This window comes from Aptenodytes patagonicus, chromosome 3 (assembly GCF_965638725.1).
Source record: "Aptenodytes patagonicus chromosome 3, bAptPat1.pri.cur, whole genome shotgun sequence".
NCBI classification, from domain to species: Eukaryota; Metazoa; Chordata; class Aves; order Sphenisciformes; family Spheniscidae; genus Aptenodytes; species Aptenodytes patagonicus.
In genome coordinates, this window is record NC_134951.1 from 110,484,726 (window position 1) to 110,503,964 (window position 19,239).

The following is a 19,239-nucleotide window of genomic DNA, read 5'->3' on the forward strand; positions in this document are numbered from 1 at the left end:
AAAACAATGGTCCCTATCTTAAAAGTAATTGATACTTTAGTGTTTTAAAAGAATCCCTTACATTTCAAGACTTTGCTGTTTCCTGAACTAAGAATATGAATCTGAAAAAGTGACTTTTCCTTTGCCTCTCTAGCTGAAATAGAAATAGTGGTAGTTGTGTTTTCTGGACTGTTGCTGTATGAATGCCTCCAAATGATGGGAAGAATGCAGTTCTTTGTTATTTCTTTGATTATAGACAAGTTAATCTTAATATGGTAATTACTGTAACAATATTGGTAAAGTGCATTTCTCCTGTCACTTGGAAAAAATTATACTGCAATAGTTGCTTTCACTGTAACATCAGGATAGTGGTTGTAATTTAAATACTATCGTTGTACAAGTGATGGAATTACTGCTTTTTATGTCATTGTTTTATGTTCAGATAAAGCATTCTGTTAGTTTTTCCCTCTGGTCGGTCTGGACTATTTTACAGGTGACATTATACACGTGTGCACTTACCTAAGATACACGTAAGTGTAGCTAGTTCATAGTGGAAAAGGTACACCTGTGAGAAAGGAATGTGAATAAGAAAATGTAACTGTGTGTAAATATGTTTATGCAGCTGCATTTTAGTGTAACTTATTATTGGAGCACTCTGTTTAGAGAATAAAACTGTTACAACTGAAGACAAGCTATTAAAAACTCGTTCAAAACATTGAGAGCTGTAGATGAATTAAAAGTATAGATCTTCAATTCTGCTTCCAGATTTATTTGTACTTTTAACAAGTTTTATTCATATTAGTATCTGAAAACTATTTGAGATGCTAATAAAGCTCTTACAAACTTCCCATACTAAAGCATTTTTGCAGAGTATTAAATCTGATTTTTTCTGGTTTTCATGATTAATACACAACTTTTTTATTTTAGTAATGTAAATAATTGCTTCCAATGTGGGGAATTTTTTAAACTTAAGAGCTTTCCAAGACTTGTGTCATGTGGGACTTGAGTTACTGTGGAGCCTCAGATGTGCATTTCAATTCAGAGTACATGTGATTTGGAAACATACAAAATAAAGGATTTATCTCTATTAGATCTTCACTGAAAAATCATTAAATTGATGTTGTTCTGTAAGTAGATAAAACAAGACAGTCTTATATTTCATAAAACTCAACCTTCACATGACCTGGTTTAAAACCTCAGGATCTCAATGAAGAAAGTTAGAGAAATACTGCTAGAGTGTCTTGTTTCAGTTGGAGGAAAAAAAAAGACTGGAAAATGTCACTGTCATACTTTGAGAGCTTTTTAAAAAAATCAATAAAGGAAATAGTTTAGAATCCTGCTGTATTTGTTTGCAATAGCATACTGAACTGACTCTTTAATTACACTAGGGACTGAGAGCACATTGTTCTAGGCACTTCATGGACAATGAAAGACCTTCTTTGCCCCCAGAAATTTATTTCTGTGCTTTGACTTTCAGTGTTATTTAAGATGATGTGACCTTAATATTCTGGAAACTGGACACTTAAAAGAATGTGCTGGTATCTGTTTTATTGATTGTAGTGTGTAGAGTTTAAATTTCCCAATTACAAGCCAGGAGTCCTTTGTTTATCTAAAAAAAAATAATAGAGCACAATCAAGCAATCATGTCTAACATTTCCCCTGTCACTAGTGCTGGAGAAGACTGCTTTGCAAGGCTTAAAGATTTTTCAGCCTCTGTACTCACTTAATTCTCAGTCTTTCTTGAAGATATCAATTATGAAAGATTTTGTGATGAAGTCTGGATGAGTGGAAACTGGAGAAGGACAGCTGATTTACTTCACGACATCTATTGATCAGACAATGTTTCATCCTCATGGAGCTAGCAGTCTAAAAATGGAAGGCTTAATACTTAAGGCTTCAGCCATAGGTATATGATGATACTGAATCAGTTCTGCTTACATTACGACCTATATTTATATGAAGGCTTGTCTCCTCCACACGCTAGGGGAAAAAAGTGTATAGAAGAATGCCAATGTAAGAGGATGTGAGTTTTTACGTTTAATACCTTGTATTTCATTCACTTCCTTTTCTTCATCTTGTATCTCAAAGAAATAAACCCACAGATCTAAATACAGGGGTTTTTTTCCATTGCTGGGTGCTTTTGTTTTTCTCTCTTACAATATTCTCTTTCATCTCTGGAAGGGTAACACTGGTTGTGGATTAAGTCCACTCTCTGTTCAGAAGCTCTAGAATGCCAATATTGAGAGTTTCCATCTCGGGGGTGATGCCTGATGAACACGTCAGTTCTGTTTTCAGGCTCAGTTTAGGTCTAGGAGCAGATGACTCATGTTTGTGTGGCTGCAGTCTCGGATAAGTCAGTTTATGTCTTCACCTTGTATATCTGAACCCAAGAGCACTTGGGAGCACCGTGCAGGCACTCGGATATCTCTGCAAAAGTGTCAGGTGTGGCACAATCAGCGGTGGTCTAGATCTAGAAATTTCCAATGGATCAAGCTGACTCAGTCCGATTAACTTTCTCAGTACTGTGCTCCTGGCATGTTCCATGTGCTGCTATAATCTGGAAGATCTCGGTATGTGCCGTATGTGCCTCTGAGTAATTAAAGTAGCTGCCGCTATCTCAGTATTACCTCAAGTGTTGCATGAAAATATACTTTATTATAAAAAGTAGGAAATAAATGGTTGGTTCCCTACCATATTTCTTCCACTGCATTGTTTGTTTTAAATGGCATTTGGTAAATTGCCTACTGCAAGTACTGTGCTATAGCATTTGAGATGCAGTTGAGAATATTGTGTCCAAGAAAAAATCGCCACCAGTCAGGAAATTCTGTAGGTGGATAGGAATTGTAATAAAAATTCAATGTAGCTATAACAAAATACTAGCAGAATACATGTGCCATGTACAGAACTCATTCTGTCACTTTAATTAGCTTTTTACTTCTATTCCATATTCCCTTATTCTCCCCAGTTTATTAGCAATTCAGCAGAATTTCTACAGCACCTCTGGTGCCCTCTGTCTGGCCTTCAAGGATTTCAAAAGTCTCTGTGCTTTTTCTTGAGCATTTGCATAGTCCTTCAGCATCAGTTTGTCCCCAGAGCACCCAAAAAGGCTACCAGCTCTCCTATTAATGTCCAACACTGTCAAAGTCCTTCAGCTTCTTCTGAATCTCTCTCCCCCCCTCCCCCCCTCATTAAAAGACACTGCTCTGACAAGAAGAATCAGTGATTAATGTCATATTAAGCTCAGAGAGGCACGTGAAGGCATCCAGCCAAGAAAAGGTACAGAGAATAGCTGCAGCTACAGTGTTGGAAGGGTGTTAGCTAGGTAGCAGCTCTTGATCGTGGGCAGCCAAAGCTAGCAGAAGTGGCTGGCGCTTGATGGCATTGCCTGGTGTCTTCAGTTTAGCTCCAGGAGAGGCTATGAAAGGATCATGGCAACTCTTTATATCTTGTTTGAATGGAGAGAAGGCTCAAACTTCATACGTTACAACACAGTATGTCAGCCATACTTTGTAAATACAAATAAGCTTCAACTTTTTAGGCTTATCTTCTTATATATTATACAAACTGTAATTCATTTGAATCTCTAATGTGGTTATCATAGTATCAGTATTTATTTTATTCCTAAGGATTGTATATAGAATTCTGGGAACTGTAGTAGTATTTCTACTACTGCTTGATTTTATTAGTTAAGCATACTATGAACAACGTTATTTTAAAATCTCAGTAAAAAAAGCCGCTTATCATGATAAGTTACAATAAGAGATGGTTTGCCTGTTTTTCTAAGTTCGAAGGATTTTTCTTTGATCAGAACATGCAAAGTACTTTTGTTTGCCCAGAGCAGCATGTCTGTCTTGAAGGGCTTGAAGTTCAAATCACAAGTTTTTAAGTAATCTGTGAAATCTAAAAATAATAATTAATCTTCAAGATGGTATAATAGTCAAATTTTATTCTGCTCATTTTTTTTTGATGCATAGTGAAGCTTAGAGTTCACTTTATTTATGACAAATCCTGTCGCTTGTAAAAATGTATTGATAGATCCATAGGTAGATGGAACTTCCTGGTGGATCGAGGATCGTGTTGACTTAAACCAAGGCTGAATTAGTAGTGCAGATGTCCTGCAGATTTTCTGCATATATGCATTTCCAGGTGGTGGATAGAGCAAAGTGTTACTCGTTTATCTTCTCGAGGCCTCCACAGACCAAATTTGACATCCCTGATCTGCCTTGAATTGGTCTAAATTCTTCCATCATTTTCCACCTTCCCCCAGTTTTCCTGTACCTGCACTCCATGTGCTGCAGAGCTCAGTTGTCTTTCCTAATCACTTACAAATGAAGAAGTCAGCATTTGTCTGATATCACTGGAGATAAACAGTGGGATAAGTAGCAACATTAAAAGTTGAATGTAGTGCAGAAGGGGATGTTAAAGGGTGTATGATGGAGATGTCAAAACCAGGAGTGTGCTGAGCGGACATTGGACAATTAAGGCGCTGCGGGGATAGAGCGTAGCATGGGGGAAAGGTTTCTCAGCACTCGCAGTGCCGAGTTTGCTTTTCCAGATACTGTAAAGGCAATAATTGACTACAAGTCTGTAATTCAAATATATGATACAGTATTTAAATCCAATTTGCACAGGAATGATTTTATTAAGCATAACCTATGAACATACATTATACATTCATTTTACTATCATCCTTGGGAACAAAGTAGCTGCAGTAAGATGTGCTAAGATGTAGTAATGCTATTTTGTGCAGTACATATAATCTAAGAGCTTTAATAGATTGTAATCCTTTAGCTTTTTATAGTACTTTTCCTTCTAGATAGCAAAGCAGTGAGCAAATATGTGCCTTTTGTCACTTCTTTGAGGTGGTTAGCAAATACAAGTGATACAGTATCTGCAGTGAACTGATATACAGTAATATTTACATACTTAAGAAATACTTTTATTAGTAGATAGGTTTTTCAAAAATACCTAGAGCTTTGTGACTTTGCAAAAGTAGCTTTGAGATTATTCTTGTGACGCTTCTGGGTATATATTATGCATTTCAGATATTCAGAAAGTGAGTACCATTTTATAGTCCTGCTTCCATTTTGAATTATGGTTTAAAGTTATCTGCTTTGAACAAAACAGCAATACTACAATAAATAGTGAGAAAGGCAAGGAACATTGGTTTAAAAAAAAAAAAGTTTCCCCTTAGAAGTGGGGAAGCAGCACAGTCTCTCGCCACCTGTTAAAGACCAGATCCAATGAGCAGGAAGAGCTGCCTTGCGTAAAAACTTGGACCAGAGTTAGGATGCATAATTCCGAGGTCACACTGAGGTAAACTGAGCGCCAGTGTTTCCGTTGGTAAGATTTTTTTTGCTTTACAAAGAGTAAAGGTGCTTGTGGATGAGAAATTCCTTTTGCTACAAACAGCTGAACTTGGCCCTGAAATCAGAGCTCCTGTATTTCAGCGGGGGAGAAAGAGCGCTCTTCTAAAAAGCCAGTCCCAGGTGGATTATGACCTGCTTCGGAGTGTCAGGACTGGTTTATAAGATCTGCCCCAGCAGGATGCCAGTTCTGAGGTTTGCATCTGAGATACCCAGAGCTGAGGGAAAAACCAGGAGTCGCCTCCCAAAACATGAGGCTTGTGAGCATGTGAGGTTCAGTAGTTAGTTTGAGCATACCCTGGTAAGGCAGGTTGAGACCAGCTTGTGGCATTGCCCATAGTAGTATTTTAAAAAGTTCCTCCTAATACAGCTCTGCAAATTGAGCGAGTATAGTGTTCCCCACCTTAATACTGAGCTCTTTGTAAACATGACCTGCTGCTTTATTCTTGAGGTCCTAGAATTGAGGGTTTAAATATCCCCAGAATTTGGCCATCCCTGTTTTTTTGTTTTGACTTGTGACCAGGCTGTCTTCTCTGCTCTGGAGTTTTCAGCTTTTTGCGTTAATGGTCTGTAATAATTACATTTGTTTAAAAGACTTTATAAATACAAACTGATCTGAGGAGTATGTGGAGATGTTCACTTTTGGACTACCAGGTCCTCAAGTGCTCAGGTGTGAAGGAAGCTCAAGAAAAGGCATTTTAGCTACAAGCATCTTAAAACCTGGTGGGGAGAAAAGCCCTGTTTTTCCAAGTTGTCTTTTTTTTTGTTGTTGTTGAAGTGTCAGCGATTTGTAGGCACGCAGAGATACTTTGTAAGAAATGCCTGACAGCTAAACGATGAAGTCAAGAGCTTGGGGCTGGGGGACGAGACATGTTTGCCAGGAACTAATGAGGACTGAAGTGAGTTTGGAAAACACTCCAAATGACACTCGGTGCTGTTTTCAGCGTCCTGCCTTCCTCAGCTCTTTCCATTTCAAAACCGCTGGTGGCAAGGTGATGCCACTTGTGCTTCCCAGGTAAGCACGTGTGTTGAAGCTCGAACAAGAGCAAGGCGCCCCGCGGTTGCAGGTCCCACAGCTCCAGTGGGCGCAGGCAGATGAAGCTGCAGAGCGCGGCTCTAATCTCCAGATCAGCCTTAACCAAACCAGATCAAAGGGGGCTGGAACCGAGGGCGGGGAGCGGCCCCGGGGCTCCCGCGGCAGCAGGGAGGAGCCGGCGGGTCGCTGCCAGCTCCCTGACCTGCCGCGGGGAGGGGCGGCCCCGGCCCCGTCTCCCCGCGGCGGAGCAGCAGCGGCCGGCTCGGCTCGGCTCGGCTCGGCGCTCCCCGCTCGGGGCCATTGTTGGGGCGAGCGGCGAAGCGGGCCCGGCTCCCGGGTGCGGCTGCGGCAAGAGCGGGCGCGTAGGCGGGGGATACCTGGAACAAGAGGGGGCTGCTTTCTCCTTACTGCTAATCTTCTCCGGCTTGGGTCTGGTAAGCGTTGAGAAGTGTTACGTTGGGTTGCTTCAAATCTGGCCGTGCGTTCCCGTAGCGTATCTTAGGTTACAGCTGAAACAACTCGGGCTTTCAGAAAGCGTTAGGATGTAGGTTTAACTAAGACTATTGTGTACCTTCAGTTTATTTACACTAAAATGCTACTTTGTAATGCAAGTAGGCTCCTGGGCTTGTAAAAGACTACAGCTGGGTAGAAATGCTGGAGAGCTTAGAACAGGACCCTGCTAGCGCTGAAGAGCTGGTGAGAAAGAAAAACACCCCCCACCCACCCCCCCGACTCGAGATCCAGCTATTTCAGCAGATGCGCTGTTATGGAAGTGGTATACGGGGTTTATCATTTGGCCTTCAGAGTGCGGCTCAGCAAATGGGAGACTTAAAACCAACGTACACTTGGGAAACGAAGCGGGGAAAAAAAATCAGTTCTTGCATGTTTAGCTTTTGAAGAAAATGATTGTTGGACTGCTAGCGTAAAACTGTTTTGCTATATTTTCTGTAGCTAAATGCAAAAAATGCTCTGTGTTTATCAAATAGGTGTGACTGCTGGTGTATACCTGCTTGATGTGCCCCGGCGTTCTCACCGAGTGTTTTGCCTGTTTAATATACAGCAGTTGTAAAATTTGTTAGTGCTTCTATTAAAATATGAAGGAAGAAAATGCTATTATTAGTAACAGATTCCGTAAGGATGTTCAAACATAGCTTTTAAATTTTATCAGAAAACAAAAAACCTGCTTCTAAACAGATGGTTGAGAGGTTTCTTAACCTCTTATGTAACACTAATATAGTCAGGATGACGGGAGGCATAGCTGGAGCTGTATCCTAAAGAGTATTGCTTTTGAGTCCCTTTACAGCTGTAATAATTCAAATGTTAATCCCACAGCATGATGAAGTAAAAACCTGTGGAATTTTCAACGCGGGTAACTCCTTTTACATCCAGAGAGAGACATATTTTGGTTTCCCCCCCCCTCTGTGTAAGCAGGATTAGAGCTATTTTGGATCAGAATATTTGCAGTTACAAAAACTTAAATGTCTTTCGTATGGTAATGGAAGTCAGTAAGTTGTGTAAATAAGATTTCGTGTGATGACAGTGTCGCAGTTGTAAGCAATATTTGAGGTTTTCTTATTTTGAACAGCTTTCCATGCTCTTACACTGTGCTGAGGTATACCTGCTTTCCAGAACTATGCACGTTTTTTCTTGAAGTAGTATGTTTTGTTCCAGTCATTTCTGCTTGTAGCTGTATCGCTTTCCAAAACTCGGAGTATTTGAAGCTTTTTTCAATTTTCTTAATATATTTTTTCTCCTATTTCCCCTATGTATATATGCTTAAGTTATTTTTAAATAAAATTTTAGGATTATACAAAACTTCTGGAAGAGAATTTTCAGGGCTTCTTGCTGTTGTTTCTATCTATAGTTTAATTATATTTATTATGAATTATGACTTTAAAAAAGACTTTGTAGTTAAAGCACTGCAATTGATTTCTTTAGTCGAAGCCATGCAAATGATTTCTGTAAATGGTCTGCTGTTGTCTTACTGTTTGTGCCAGGAGAAGTAACTTTAGCTTAAAACCAAAGCAAAATCTGTTCCTGAAGTTCTGGAGAATGCTCTATTTCCCACCCTTTGCAGTCTCTCCCAGCTCCCTCACCCCACAGCTGTTGGCTGGTGGGTCAGTTCATGTGCCAGCTTGGCAACCCTGGTTCGCTAGTGCCCATCTGTGGCATGAGCTGTGGTCCTGGCACGGTGACATCCGGAAACTCCCTGTCACAGGAATTGCAATTCCCGAGCCAGCCTGCGACGCAGGAAATGAACTCATGGTGTCTCAGGTTCAGGACGGGACAGCTTCTCAACCTCTCAGGCTGCGGAGGGGGATGGAAGGGGCTAGGTGGCTTTTGAAACACTTTCTACAAAATGGAGGAGCGGAAATTTCCCTTCGGAAAATCTCTTCTGCTTCGTAATTGTCTATTAGTAATAAATACTGCTGCATGGTAAAAGTACTTAGATATCTGCTCGTTAACAGGGAAACATTAGTTCAGAAAATGGGTGTGTATAGACTGTGCAGAAAATAAACCGACCGTACTGGCATTTCTCAAAAATAGGAGATACATTGTATCAATCCTCAGAGTGAAGCAGTTGCATTAATAAGTATGTGACCTAAACTGGTGTGCTGGTAAAATAAGAATTAGAGAATCTTCTTGAAGATGAAATACATACTTTTAAAATATACTTTAAATACTTGGGAAAGAAGTGGAAAGGACAGGGAAGGCTTGTTCTAGTAAGCATCTGTATTTTGTATAGTGAAAGTTTTTCAGGAAAGACCTAGTGGTTAACAGCTGAAATGGAAAAGCAAGAATCGGGGTATTGAGAGAAACCAAGCACCGCATATGAACACATAGGAGTAAGAGCTAGAGAATTTGAAAAATGTCTAGCTGAGAGCCAAAATGGAGATCAACAACCATAAAACATTAAAAAGCTGCTTGACTTGCTAAAGACCATTGCAATGATAGATAACTAGATGTCTCCCATAAAACCCAGTATCAAACACCAGGCACCACCTGTTACTCCTGCGAGCACTGAGAAAAAGCAAAGATGCAAAGAATCTTGGTGATGTAAGGAGGAGAAAACCCTTCTTAAGAGTGGCTGTGTACTGGCTGGCACAGCAAACGAAGTCTGGAGAGGATTTAACTGAGTTTACAGGTTGAGACCATGTAACCCATTTGCCACATTAAAAAACTTTAGCATCTTAAGGGACTACAAGTCCATTATAAAATTTCATCTGGAAGGAGACTTAATAGGTAGCACTGAGATTGTTAAATGTGGTTATTTGAAGAATGCACTAATTCTAGAATCAAAATGTTTTAGATGAACTTTTGACATGAAAAGACATTTTTGTTACTTCAGACATCATGTTCATCTCAGAACCACGATGCTTTGTAGTTGACAGGTCTGCAAGGTCCAGAAAACCTGGACTGGTTCAGCTGGCTGAGTGGCGCGATGCTGACTACAGCTGAAAGGCTTTAGATAACTTTTAAATGAAATTTGAGTTTTGTCCTGCCTTAAATGAAAAATGTAAAGTCTTATAACCAGCTTATTTTAGTGCGATGTACAGATTTTGGGGAATTTTTTTCTTACATGGTTAAAACAACCCTTAACTTAGCTGTTTTCTGTCATCTTCTAAAGATCTATAAATTATCTATACTAATATACTAGGTTATACTAAATTTCCACTACATCATTCCCTCTTGACTTTGCACTTCTGTCATTCTCAATTGCAGGCATTATGAGTCCAGATGTGATTTGTTGAACCAATGTTTTTTTTAAGTCTTTTTTTTTTTAAAGAAACTTTAAAGTGAAGAAAAATTCTTTCAGTTGCAGCCAAAGGAACAGGTGAACTTAATCCAGGTCTAAAAAGAACATGCCAGTTAGGGAACACCAAATCCTACATAGTTTCAGTGTGGTACAGCATTACTTTATTTCCTGAAGGGCTTGCAATGCAGATGGCAGATGTCTGCTGGCTAAGCTGTGTTCATTGTTAGCTCCACAAATAATAGAGAGATTACTCCATAAAACTGTCACTAAGTAACATTGCCTCTACAGACCGTGGTACTTTCCAGATATGACACTCTTCCAAGCTGTTGTTTTGAACTGCATGGCTAAAGTGCTTTCTTAGCAGTTACTGTTATCAGGCGTGCAGTAATTAAAGATAATTCTAGTTTTCTTTCCTTAGCAGTCCAGCTGGCATAATTTCTAAATAGATGTTACTGCTTAAAACACTGTGTGTCCAGCTGGAGAGGTGGATACCTACATGTGATGTATTAAACATGTAGGTTAATACTTTTTCTAATTGTATTTAATCTTCTGTTAAGTAGGACTGTCTATATTAAAACCTGTATTATTTACAACCTCATTATTCAGAATACCTGTCCTGTCCATTGCTTCAAAACCTTCAGATGTAAATTGGAATAAGTCTGAAAAACCTCACTCTGTTGGGGGATACTAAATCCTAAAGCATTCTGAGGAATGCAGCAAAAATAAACTTTCAGCATTGAAAGAATTCAGAAATCTTAAAAGCTGCATTTTGAAAAATTCTTGGGTTTAGATTTTTTTCATGATGATCAGGTTCTTTGTTTTTCCAGGTCCATATGCTATTAAAATCTTACTGTGCTTTTACTTGTTTCATTTAGCTTGCCTGTTTGTGCATCCTCTAAAGGGGAGATTCTCAGTTAACTGTTTCCTTGGGCCATTACATCTCACAGTATGTTCCCAGTCACTGCAGTTGTGGTAGGGGAGACAAAATACAGAGAGATAAGAGTGTATTCTAAAGATATATTTTGGTGCAATAGCTGCAGGTGCAGTTTTGCTGTCAGTGGAATTGCAGTTGCTTGTATAGAGCGTGACACAAATGAAGTACCATGCTACATAATTTTTCATACCTTCAAACATGAGTGAAACAAAACTTGGATAACGTTAGACTTGTCAAGTGACATCAACCATCTTACATTTGTTTAAAAAAAGAAAAGCTACCAAACCAAATGAGAAAATACAGCCCAACTCATATTCTAGAGAATGGGTTTGAGTCCCAGTTCTTCTTAACTGTGATTGAATAAAATACTTAATCAGATGGCTACCTTACACATGCTTACTTTAATATGGCATTGAAAGAACTTCAAGGTAAGCAGGTGCTTCCATTGCCTTGCTCAAAGACTCCATGAAAATGGACAGAACTCGATAGTTTCTCAAGGCTTAGGAAGAAAGAAAGAATCAGCTTGATCTGTTAAAATTTTTATAGCTTGAGATAGCTCTTGAGTAGCCTGTTCAAAAGGAGAACAAAGGCACAATTATATGCTGTGGTACTGATGATGATCATCTTTGGCTTCTCTTTGAATTTACTAGTTTCTAAAGAGTCTTTCTGAAGATTGTGTTTAAACTGAAAGGCATGCAGGTAAATATTACATCAGTTGAAAATAAAGCATTTTATCTTTGATCATATTAAATGGAGGCTGCTGGGCTGTCTGGAACAAAAGTTATAATTCCTGTGTCGGTGTTCATGAGGGGCACAGACACGCTGAAGGTCCCAAGCCTGTGTGTCTGTGCTGGGATTGTCCAGCTTCCGTGGGTGTGAGTTAGCTTGCATCTCTGTCTGGCACATGTGTGCCTTGCGTGTAAATGCAAGGTTTCCTTTGTAAAGTGATTTGAAACAGCTACTAAAAATTACATCTTGTTATCTCAATTGCTGCATGCTGCAGATGTCCTGGGTTTAAAGCAAAAAGAACGGTGCATCTGTCTTCTTGAAGGGCTAGATATTTGCAGTGTCTCCATACTTTATTTTCAGTTATAATAGTAGTCTGCAGAACAGTAACTTTGATCGGTGTACAGCAGTTTCAAGCATGGATGTGTCTAACTTAGAAACAGAAATGTAACAACATCACCACGCAGCCTGTCTCTTATATGAGTGAATGTGAAAATAAGCAGTGAGAAATTCCTAAAATGCTGCCAGACGACTTGAGAGGAGCTTTCTCTGCCTTGATGTCCAGCTCTGGCTCTGTCCACTTCAGCAGGCTTTGAAGCTGCCTACAGTGTGAGAGAAAACCAGACTGTTCAAACACAGCAGTATTTCACATAACTAATATGTCTCTTCAGACTGAAACGAAGTTTAGCCAGCCACTTGAATTTACTCTCTCTGCTCAGCAGAAAGTCCTCCATGGGCTTGACTTGCCTGGGCCAGGGGAGGGGGTACTCGGCAGGAATGTGTGGAATTGGAGGCTGGAAAAAATTTGCTCGTCGAGCAGCATATTCTCCCATTCTGAGTGGTTGTCTAAATGAAAGTGATTTCCCAGGGCATCTGGCTCTGCACATGATCTAGAACAAATAGCAGAGGATTAATTTTTGTTTCAGAAGTGAAGGATTTAGCTATGTCTAGGGCAGATGCTGCGTGGGGGGGCTGCCGGGGGTAGCATTCCACTCTGCAAAGCACTTTCTGCTCAGAATTAGCATTCAGGCAATTAAATAGCTCAGCTGGCTGGGCAGGCTTAGCTCTCTGAGCACTCAGCAAAGGTATTGGAGAAGAAAACGAGTTAGAAACTTCCTCGCTTATCTGTCTTAATCTGTATGTTGTGTCTTTCTGCAAAGTTCAGTGTCTGTAATGCAAGCCTTGCAATTTGGACTTGGAATGTTGTTGATTAAATTCAGTATCAAAAAGGTAACATTAAGTTAGCCAAAGCAGTTGTAATTAACTGATTCTATGTTTTAAGCAAGTGTTGATTTATTCTTCTAAATAGTACATAATTAGTGTTCTTTCTTCCTCGTTTTCCTCCCTCCTCCCCATGTAACTTGGGAAACAAATTCTTATCTAAGTGTGATGTTTGACCTTTTGTGTTATTTATCAAAATAATAATCTCCAACTTATTTTCAAAGCTTATTAAAACACGATTATAGTTAACACGGGGGGAAATTGAGTGCTGCAAGCACCTCAGATAGATAGGTTTTGACTTTGAGCCAAGCTCCTCAGTCACCTTTCCAGTGTTAATAGTTTTCACTTTTTACATTTTGCTTGAAAAAGACAAGACTTTGTAGAAGACAATCTTTAATATCCTTTATTTACAGCACAGTGCATTTCTTAACTGCCTTTGGAATACGTGTCTCTCAGAAGCATGAGCTTCTCAATCAGCAGTAATTTAATCCTGAGATTATTTTTTTTTAAGCTTGGGAAAAACATGTGGTTGTATTTTATCTTAGAATCACAGAATCATCTAGGTTGGAAAAGACCTGTAAGATCATCGAGTCCAATCATTACCCTAGCACTGCCAAGTCCACCACTAAACCATGTCCCTAAGCACCACATCTACATGTCTTTAAATACCTCCAGGGTATCTTTTTAGTATTTGTAACAGTTCATTTTGAGCTTCTGCTAAAGACCTAGTCTACCATCCAAAAATTTTGACAGGCGTCTGCTGGAGTGGCTTGATTTATTTAAATAAGGCATTTTAAAAGAATTTCTTAAAAAATATAAATATGCCTTGTTTTCAATAGAAATTGGAGATAGGAAAGGAGGTTACTGAAACCAGCACATTAATGATTATTAAACAGTCTCTGCTGCGTGGTCCTGACTCCTGCTGGCTTTCAAAGCACACAAGCAAATTGCAGTGCAAGGTGTGGATGGTTACACAGTTTATACCAAAATCTGTTTTCATAAATAGTGGCTATTACTTAGTCTTGTGCAAAATGATCTTGTTCCCGTGCATCTCAACCATTACTTGTTAGCTGTGATCCAGAGACTATCAAATGTCTATTCATTAGACTTATATTTCGGCTTAATCACTGAGCATTTATGTAACTTCACTCTTAACTTTGTTGAACAAGTGAGAGTCCTCCATTCCTGACAGTGTGTGAGTGACTCCTTTCCATTTTCCTGTGTTGTGAAAGATGAAGATGAGGGGAGCTTTACTCATTTTAATCTAAAGTTATTTCTGAGCATCTGAAAACACTGCAGCTCTGTAAACTTTGCTTTATTTGTTTCTTCAGGAACATCACATATCCACCAAGAAATTGGAGCATGGCTATGAGCAATGTCAGTGACTCAGTGGTTTTGAGCAATGGCAGCATCTTGTCAAATGCTACTGGCCCAGGTATCGTTGCAGCTAATGACGGAGATGTCACGGTCCAACAACTCCCATCCAAGGAAACACCAAGAACAAAAGCGAGTCCAAATGGTTGCCTGCAACTTAATGGTACAATCAAACCATCCTTTCTGCCTTTAGACAACCAAAGAACTCAGCAGATGTTGTCGCAATGCTGCCACCCTTGTCCATACCATCATTCTTTAAGTAGCCATAATAACAAGCAAGAATGTCATTCAGTGGTTGGCAGCTCAGCACCATCTCCTATGACTTCGTGCTGCATGCAGCCACATACTGAGTATTCAGCATCTATTTGCCAAAAACACACCCCCATATATCAGCCTGCCTGCTGTCTTCAGCCCTCCCCATCCTTCTGCCTTCACCATCAGTGGCCTGACCATTTTCAGCATCAGCCTGTGCAGCACCATATAGCCAGGATGAGGTAAGCAAATTGCATTATTTGTTAGTTCTCAGTATGGGTAACCTTTTCCATAACTATTCCATTTTCTTACAAAAGCAGAATATCAAAAAGGAAGATCAACAGAATTTCTTCCCCAGTATTTTTACATGTTAATCTTTGGTGCATTACCAACTTTTTTAAAAGAAGAAACCAAGTCAGGAAACTAATTTTGCTGTGCTACATGAATATTCCTGAAGTGAATTCGTTCTTTCTGGGGGGTGGGAAAAAGGCTTTCTTTTTTTTTTAATTCTTGGGGATTGATTGGAAGCTCATTAACTCTTTTACAAGACAAGGTGTACGCTTACATTGTGTGAAGCAAACCAATACAGAGATAGCTAAGACAGCACTGAAAGAACTGGTATGTCTGTTCTAAGTCTAATCAAAACTCGTATTTCCTCAAAAAGATGCGCTGAAAAATACTTTCAACTATTCTGTTCATAAATGTACTGGCTGTTTTTTCTTTGTCAGACGAGCTGTTTCAGTGAGCTGCCCCCATGTCTTTCAGTGTATGTATCTGCTAAACTTCAAAGTTGTGCTAGGATTGAGAAATTTCGGATTGTTCCAGGTTTTAATCCTTTCTATCCTCCATGTCATGCAAACTTGCCTCTTTGTATCTGTTAGTTTTGGAGTTCCAGTGACAGTAGTCCCAGCTACAAGGAGCAACAATCACAAGGAAAATCTTCTACAGCCTGCTGGTCCTGCACAAAATAGTCCAGGAGGCAATTTCTAAAAATCAAATTCCCCGTTGCACTAAGACACTTTAAAGCTTTTATGCAAGGTGGTTTTTTTTTCGGAATTGTAATTGAACCAAACTGGATGAATTTTCACCAGGGTAATAAGAGCTACCCTTCTCCCTATCATCCAGCATCTGCATCCTTGCTCTAAAACTTGGACCTACAAGTATTTCTTGGTCGGTTATAATGATTTTGTCTTGATGAAATATATGACACACTAATTTTAAACTTCTGAGAATATCAGACTGGGACAAATATGTAATGTGGAAAAAGCCAAAGTGAATAAAGCTTTTTTCCTTAAGGTGAAAGCAGATGAAAATAAGGATAATAATACAAAGTGCAAATCAGCTTTCCCCTGCCAGTTATTCCTCTTACAAATGGAAAAAAAATCTTAGTTGTTGGAACTGCTTACAATCAGACATGTTTTTTCCACCCCATACTTGTTTAAGTGTTAAGTAAAGATGAAAACTTCTTATATAATTTTGTATGCAAACGTATGCAGGAGGTTGAGCCATTACAGAATCAGTCATTCATAATTTTCAAACTGTCAGAATGGATGCACTAATTTCACTGTTTTTCTTCCTGTGCAGCAGGACTGTTAAACTTCATCTATATTCCATAGTCTTGAGGAAGGGAACAAATGTGATCCATAATCTGTGGTTCTGTCAGTAGTCTAGAAAAAAGAACAGTGAAAAGTTCTACCAGATATGGTAAAATAATGTCTTCCATAGCACTTCACAAATACGAAGACTTTGTTTGAACTGCTCTGATTAGGATCTTTAGCCAAGATGCTTTTTTTCATCTTGCACTTCCTCACCATGGTGTACATTTGTACATAAATTATAAATAATGATTTATGATAAATGTTCATCTTACTGTTAGCAGTCAAAATAAGGATACAATCTGACCTTTAAAGCACCTGTACTTATTAACTCAACTATATGCATTAGCATACTCTACATATCCCTATCAAGTGGTTACTGTTTCATTTCTGGACTTCCTACTAGCTAAGGCAACTGGATTTTCTCAGCAAGAAGATACTTGTAATATGCCTCACAGGTCATCAAATCAAATGAGTCCATCTTCTGAAAAGCCACCTAGCTTCTGCTTGCTGTTACCTGTTCTTTTAGCTCTAAATATGTGGTAAATAGGACTCGGGTCCCATGCCATGTTGGGGAAGCTGGACCTCTTGTATGCATTTTAACTCCTTAAGCTGGCCGTGGCTGCATTAATGGACAATGCGTATGTCTGACTGTATCACTTGTGTTATTAGCATGGAACCAAAGATGACTTTTCTCTCTGATGAAGAGTCTACAAGGTGTGTCTAAATGTAATAGTCTCCTGTTGCATTGTGAATGTAGTTTATCATATGGAGAGGCCATTCTCAATGAAGACATGTTGGTAGACGGTAAAAACAGGGAGCAACTGAATGCGACCTTGCAGCTGGATGGATATATGTTCAGGAAGAAGCAAACTGTCTCATTAGTAGTTACTTTGCAGTGCTAAAGAGAATAGGTGATAAATGCATAGTCATTTTTTACAGGCTCAGTTAACTTTCTGTACACAGAAGAGTAACACTTAGGTGTGTGATATTTTTACATGATCTTTGTTCCACACTTTAATTTTATTACATTTTGAGCCTATAATCTGCACGACAGCTTCTTCTCCAGATATTTTTCTTACAAGGCTACTTGGAAATCATCCAGCTTTATAACATGCGCATGTTTTAACAGGGTTATTTAAAATGCAGGTTCTCATACGATACATTAATTAAATTCAGTGTGTAGTCAAACTAGCTTTCATTTTGGTTCTTTGTGTTTTTGAAAAAAACATTCAAATATTGTTATAGTTTTAAGTTTAAGAGGGAGGAAAAAGATGTGATAGAGGGGGGCGAACACTTTTTGCAAACTGTATCGCTAATGCTTACAGCTCTGGGCAGGTAACCAATTGTTTCAGCACGACAGGTTTTGTCAGGTTTTGAAGCCCAAGGCTTAACATTTGTCAGTGACCTAATATTAAAGGAATGTGGCTCTGGTATATCATTGCAGATTGGAGTGTATAAAGAAGACAGATTGAAATAATGCCACACTTGTCCTATCCTCTTAAAGCTGGCTGGATCTGGAATTTTGTAGTGTGTTCAGCTTTGAAGTTGAAACTAAATTACATGCAAATGTCATCTATACACCGTAACTTGAATGTCTCGGGAACTGGTAATTTTTTTAGATTGGTGAAAAAGGCTTGTAGCATAAAAGAAAATATTTTTAGTGGTCGGTGGTTTACAACATAATTGTGGCAAAAAAAAAATCTATTGTAAAAGTGGGTAAAATAGGTCAACTGTTGGTCATAATGGTTCTGATGATTTTTAGATATTTTTCTGAGGTTAGAAGATCTTGAGCAAAGTTTTTTTGTGTTATTTTGTGCACATATTTAAGATGTAATTCATTCAAACATGTTCATACTTCTTTTTTTAGTGGGCGTAATATCTTGACCACAAAAACACTCCCTGGAAAATTCTAGCCGTCTCTCCATATCAGAATGCAATTGTCCGAGGACTTGATTTGCTTTCTGACAAACGGTTTCTGAACTTACCTGTTTGGAGCATGGTATGATTAGTTCTTCTTTTCAGGTACTATTGGAAGATTTTTCTCCACCCTGCCCCTTTGGAGGGCTCATGTTGAAGTAACCCTTTTAGACTGAATGCACTTATGTATCTCAAGAAAACCGTGAGGCTTAAAGCCACTGGAAAGGTGGGTAGTTATTGCCCTTCCTTTGCTACCATCTGCTTCTGTAATCATCAGCAACCTTCAGCGAGTAGACAGTAGAAATGAGGAAGAGGAACCAAGTAAGGCTTGTTAATGTGAAGAACTGGAAGAAGTATGAAGACTGATGCTTGACAACTAGAAGCACCAAGTTAGGGGTCACTAGGGAAGAGTAAAACTGCAGCCCAGCAGCATGTTTAGTGGGATGAAAGGAGGATAAAATAAATAATGAAGGGTTGCATATTCTAGCAGAACTAAACACTACCGTAAAGAAATGTAAAACCAGAAAACTCTTAAAATCGTTCCTGGTATTTTCTAAAATCTATTATTTATATAGGAATGTATGGATGTAAATAGGAGCAGAAGAGGAAGAATGTGCAGAGATCATTCAGTAAGTCGTCTCAGGGTTGTGGAAAGCATGGGGTGATAGTGCTGTGCATGGCTGTTGTTTCTGGTACCAAATTGAATTGCTTCTCTCAGACCTGTGTGTGAACCTTTTAATGGGAAAACACCAGTTAAAAGCTACCTGTATCCTTGCCAATCTTGATGCCAACTCTTTTGGAATCTCTCTTTGGAGATACAGTTTAGAAAACTTAGGTCTATGGACTCAGAGACAAAAGGTAGGGGAGAAGAGGTCAGGGAGCTGTGAATGAACCGATGGTACTGCTGATAAGGAAACTGCTCCAAACTGCCAGTGCATGTAGTGCTTGCACTTTGGCAATATTGAAAATGAAAAATTCGTACAAGTACTCTTTGCTCAGCGTAGACCTGCTCTGTATCACCTACTATTATTTACATTTCAAGACTACACTGTTAATGCTTTTGGCTAAAGCAGATAAGT

The 19,239-nt window shown here is 39.1% G+C and overlaps 1 protein-coding gene across 4 annotated transcripts in view; it reads left to right on the plus strand.

Annotated features, from left to right (window-relative positions):
- The window catches only part of DISP1 (dispatched RND transporter family member 1), an 88,856-nt gene that overhangs the window by 39,094 nt on the left and 30,523 nt on the right, over positions 1 to 19,239 (plus strand). For 3 of the 4 annotated variants that reach the window (XM_076334631.1, XM_076334628.1, XM_076334630.1), the window contains exon 2: positions 14,351 to 14,887. In XM_076334631.1, coding sequence (XP_076190746.1) covers positions 14,382 to 14,887 — 506 coding nt within the window. In that variant the 5' untranslated portion in view covers positions 14,351 to 14,381. Of the gene's footprint in view, positions 1 to 6,774; positions 6,816 to 14,350; positions 14,888 to 19,239 lie in introns of those variants that run through there. The other variant, XM_076334629.1, reaches the window with a different exon arrangement.